At 41.4% G+C, this 5617-nt stretch overlaps 1 protein-coding gene across 1 annotated transcript; it reads right to left on the bottom strand.

Moving 5' to 3' along the window:
• Positions 1–3946: 3946 nt before the first annotated feature.
• LOC149091367 (uncharacterized) lies at positions 3947–4652 on the bottom strand. Its single transcript, XM_089260217.1, has one exon. It carries the CDS (start codon positions 4491–4493, stop codon positions 4107–4109), a length of 387 nt encoding a protein of 128 aa, XP_089116343.1. The 5' UTR covers positions 4494–4652; the 3' UTR covers positions 3947–4106.
• Between the last annotated feature and the right edge of the window lie 965 nt (positions 4653–5617).

Genomic DNA, 5617 nt, shown 5'->3' with positions numbered 1-5617 from the left:
TATTAATATAAAATATATAAATAAGTATAATATATATAGAGAATATATAGATTTGACTTAAAATATAGAAATACATATAAATATATCAAATATAAATTTAAAGGAACCTTGATTGGTTTCTCGAGAACTAGTAAAAGTTGGCTCAGATCTTCTCTTCCTTTGCGAGTCAACTCTATAAAGACTGTGCTTCTGCCTTATATATGAGCTCCGATACCTCACATCTGCTGCGCTTAAAAGTATGCAACATATTCTAAATGCAAATTTGCATAGAGAGTGCGGTCCATTGGGGATTTGGGGGCTGCTGCTCTGCTCTGCCTGCATGTCACATTATAATTTCGGAAACTGTCTAATGCCATAACTTCAATTCATTTCAATTTATATTTCGAAAGTTTGTTTGCCAAGCGGGCAACGTGGTCTCCACTCTCTGTGCCGTTGCTTTTCCGGTTATAGCCGCATATCATACAATATGGTAATCGCATTTTTTTTCAACTTTTCTTCGGCTGTATATATGTATACATCATTCTCTCTCTCTCTCTCTCTCTCTCTCTCGCTTAGTCACATTGTGGGCGTTGCAGTGTCTAAAGCGGGGCGTTTAATCCTGCGGAAGATGTCCTTGCGGTTATATGGGGATTTCTTGCCTCTCTCTGTCACACTCCCTCTCTCTCTGTTCCTTCTCTTTTTTTCTGATATGACGCGCGGGGCACTGAAGTCAACAATGTCATCATTATTCTTGAATATTGTGTTGTATTTTCGCAAACAATTTCGCTAAGCTGCGCTGTGTGGAGCAGAGATGGAGTGGGGGGAGTGGCTGCTTTTAGCGCTGTGGGCTGGGGCGCTCTGTACTGCTTGGCTCTCTGGTAATGACACAAAGAAGAAAATAATATGCGCTGTCATTGTAGCTCGCTTGATTAATTCTTGTGTAGGGTATTTAAGGGCTCAGCTAGGTTTGATTCACGCAAAAAATGAATAAACTCGGATGTGGCATATCGAAATGTTGGAGATAGTTTATTTGAAATGCATTAAATTCAGAGTGATGTGGAAAATTAACATAATGTAAAAGATAGTTTATTGGAAAAGGACTTGCAATGATATAAACCGTAAGACTGTGTACCATAAGACTTTTTTGTATACCCTTATATTCTTCATATACGTTTCTATATATCCATATATATTCTTTAACATCTTTTCTTTTGTAGCTCCTTGTAGCGGATTGTCTCAGTTGTTATGGCCGACTGTTTAGTGCTGCCACTCACCCACACACACACGCATACACACACACACAAGTGGCTACAAAAGGAAACGACGCTGGCAACATTGAAAACAGACGTTGGCACTTCTCTGACACAATCGCCGGTTGCCGCTACAAGGATATGAAACAGGAGCAAAAAAAAAATAACCAGGAGCAACGCTGCTTGCTTATGTGCGCAGTCGATCACAAACACAAACATCCGCACACACACACACACACACACTCACACACATATTCGCGCACCCAATGTTGGGGCGTTGACAACTAAGCAGAGCCATATTGCCAGTGTTTCAAGCGCCTGGAACGCCTCTCGTCCTCTCCTCCTGCGCCGCCCCGCGCCGCGCCACAAAACATGCTTTAAATTTTTTAATAACGCCGGGCTACAAGAGAGCTGACGCCTGCGTCCGGAGCCAGATCCGGCTTCTGTTTCACTTGTGTGTGGGTCACCCTTACCCAGAAATATAGACCCACAGCCACAGTCACAGCCACAGCCACATCTTCACCCACATCCACTCGGTGGCCCGCTGCCCGTTGTCGTCATTTGCACAGAAGTTATGTAAATTAATGTTTACTTAAGTTCTCCATGTTGTTTCTTCGGGTTTTTTTTCTCCTCCTCTTGCTTCTTCTACCTTCTTGCACTTTCACAATGTTGCCTACTTCAAAAACAAAGGCACAGACACGGAGGGCGCCCGAAGGAGGGGGCGGGGGCGATCCGGTGGCTTTCTGGCTAATGGCAACGACAGCCGCTGAAGGTTAGCGCCAAAGACGTTTCGCTAGAGGAGAAAAAGAAGAAGCAGAAATTGCAATAAATTTGCCAGTTGCTTCTGCAATTTAATAAAAAGCATTCAAAAGGCGAGCGAATGGGGGCCGCATATAAACAATCATGCCTATTATTGAGTCAAATGGCTGAGTAAATATTTCTAGTCTACGTGTGTGTGTGTGTGTGTGTGTGAGTGTGAGTGTGGCAGGTGGAAAATTATGGCAATGGCATGCAAATGAAATGGCAAGAAAAGCTGTTTTGGCATCATGTTGTTGATTATAATGAAGCCTCCGGCACATAAGCACGGCCATTAGCTGGTTCATTTCAGCACTTGAGGCTGAATTGTCGCTAAAATTTCATTTAAATAGACCCCAAGGGGCTCCGTCCTGACGTCCGTCTGACACTTGACACACGCATGCAACAAGTCAACGGGCCGATGGACAAACAAAGCACACCTAACATGACCCAACCATGTTCTCTCTGTGCTCGGTGTGCTCTGTGTGTGGCAGCACGCAAACGTGCCTGGCATGCCAAAGCCAAGTCGCAAACAACAAATCAAATGTGATTTTCTGGCCAATATATTTCGACCAGCAACGAGCAAAGTTTACAGTCAGGACATCCTTTCGGTTCATTAGCAAATCAAACTTCCGTCTTTAGCTTGAGATATTCATGCGATCCCTGTGTGTGTCCGAAAAATAGCTAAATGGCTAAATGGCCAAATGGGCCCCATGCAAGGCCAATAAACAAATGCTGCTCCTTGCCGGCGTGCCTCGGCCAAGGAATTTGCATTCCTGACCCCAGGAGTCAAATACAAGACATTTCCTTGTTTGTTTTCAATTTGACTTAAAGGCTTCTCTTGACCAGCCGAATGTGGTTCGTGCTGAAGATTGTGAAAAGTTACCACAAAGTTGAGGCACTTGAGTAATTCAAATTGGGGTTAAGAAATTCTTGAAATATGGAAATAATATGCACAATAATAATGATAATAATAAATACTGTCAAAATAGTTAAAAAATATTAAATGATTAAAGGAAATATTCTTAAAGAATTCCTGAGAAAATTTAGTATTTTAGCATCAGAAAAAAATGAAAAAAAAAAAAAAAAAATTATAGTTCATTCCATTCTCAACAATATTTATTTTTAGAACAAAATTCAAGTAAAGTAGTGTTAATCTATATACAAATAATCTATAGATCATTCTATCATATAATATATTTTATATATTCATTTATTTATATATAAACTATTTTTTTTTGTTACTAGACGCAAATTGATTTATGTATATATTTTGCTTTCGACTCATATCAGATATAAATAATTACCGCAAATCAAAGTAAAATATGCATAAATAATTGTCATTTGATAGGCTTGCATTAATTTGCTTAACAATTAAATGAAACTAATATATTAATTTAATTCACTTTTTATAGCGATTTTTTTTAGTTTTAGTATTGCGATTTCAATAAGTTGTCATTTTAATGAGCGAAATTCCCATTAAGCACATCATCCATATAATTTACAAAGCCTTGAGGCGCTTTGCATTGATTACGGCTGGCAATCAAATTAAAATAATTAAAATAATAAATAAATCCCTCGACTGAAGCAAACAAAAAAATAATAAAATAAAATCGAAACAAAAGCAAAACAAATAAAAAAAACATAAAATCAAAAAACCTAACCAACGGGAAACTGCGAAAAACAACAACAAAAGCCATGTTAAAAAAAGCGAAAAATTAAAAAGTGCACAAACAATTTTCAGTTGAGCGGCCATGTAGAAATTTGCAATGCTGCCCAGACAACTGCGACGGCGGCAGCGACGTCGACGTCGACTGCGGCAGCGGCCGCGATTGCGGATGTTGAATGCTTGTACGTATTGCTCTGTTGCTGTTGTTGTTGTTGTTGTTGCTACTGTTTCTACTGTTGATGAACAATGCGCGTACACTGAGAGAAACGCATCGGCATTTATTGAATTTTCAAACAAAACTTGCAAATAATAGAACCAAAAATATTGAACAGTAACCAAAAAGAAACTAAAAATAATAAAACAATTAATTCTGGATGCTAACGCTCATACGCAAATGGCTGATCCAACTCTATCTATTGATTGCCAGAGGTCATGCTATGATCGGCCAGCACATTGCTCGAGGGCTGCAGGCGATGTATGTAGGTGGAGACGGGCGGACGACCGCGTGGCCACAGGAGCACAGCGGCGCCCAAGGGCTGACGTTCATCGATTCGTGGATAGCTTCGACAGGGGGCCGTGTCCACTTCGCGGCGGCAATTGGGGCAGATGTTGTTGCAGCTCAGCCAGCGCAGAATGCAGTTCTTGTGGAAGAGATGGCCGCAGGGCAGGCGATGGACGATCAGCACCTCGTCCTCATCGTTGGCCATGTCGAAGCAGATGGTGCAGTTCGAGCTGCTGGGCAGTGGTTCGCTCATTTCTAGCAGTCCATAACGGCACAGAAACTCCTTGATCCTCAACATTGGTGGTCACAGCGATGGGCCACACATCGGTTTGGCGTGAGTATGAATTATTTAACTTTTCTAACAAATTTTCAAAGTACAAATATATATAAATGCTCTTGACTGACGTAATACTATAATATACACTAAAATGTTGCTCATTGCTTAAATATATATGGTATACTAAAGTATTTCATGGAAAGTGTGATGTTCATTTTTGTTGTTGTTAAATTTTGAATTTCCTCTAATCGTAGACTTTAATTTGAATGTTTCAGATTTACACTTATCGATAAATGTCTTTGTCGATAACTTATTTATATATATATATATATATATATAATACAATAGCTCACTTTCTGCACACATAATTTCTCGCAGTGTAGCATTAACAACAAAATAATGAATTACACGCAATGGGAAGCACAGCAGATGCAGTTTGTCTACCTGGAAAATAACAATCAAATGTCAGCCAATGCCCAATGACTGCCTGGCCATGGCTCCAGCTCCAGCTCCAGTTAAGCTCTCCCTGCCTCTTGCAGCAGCAACCGTTGCAGCTCGTAGCCATCACGCTTTGTCACACATGTGTTAATGGTCGCCGGAAGTGAGGCGCCCCCAAAATGGCGAAACGGGGCAGCGCCAGCAGAAGCAATTCTCTGATTGTTGTTGCATGCCACTCGCATCTGAGATTTGCTTTTGCACGCTGCGCGCTTTAATTATAATTATTATCTCTGTTGCTGTTGTTGCTGTTGCTGTTGCTGTTCGCCTCTAGAATTGGCCAATGCGGCGGGAAAATCACTCGACGGCACGCGATGTCAAATGGATGCAGCCCTCCAGCCTCAAGGTGTGCCAGGTGGGCAGCTGCAGGAGGGGCCGGGCCAGGCAGAAGGGGCGTTGCATTCTTTTGTGCACACAATGCTCATGCATATTTATAGAGTCGACGCGCTTTTGTATTTATTGTGCGCCAGCAACTAACTTTATAAAATATATATAACTATATATATGTATGTCTATATATATAATGCACTCAATTTCCTGACTGCCCACTCCATGCTGCTGCCCCTCTGCCCGTACCCTAAGCACGCCCATCTGCTGCTGCCTGGGGCATCAAACGTCATCCGCATCGTCGTCATCGTCATCGCCTCTGC

The sequence above is a fragment of the Drosophila navojoa genome, chromosome 4, assembly GCF_054131105.1.
Source record: "Drosophila navojoa isolate 15081-1374.11 chromosome 4, UAZ_NAV_1.0, whole genome shotgun sequence".
Lineage (NCBI taxonomy): Eukaryota > Metazoa > Arthropoda > Insecta > Diptera > Drosophilidae > Drosophila > Drosophila navojoa.
This window is presented reverse-complemented; position numbering and strand designations above follow the sequence as displayed.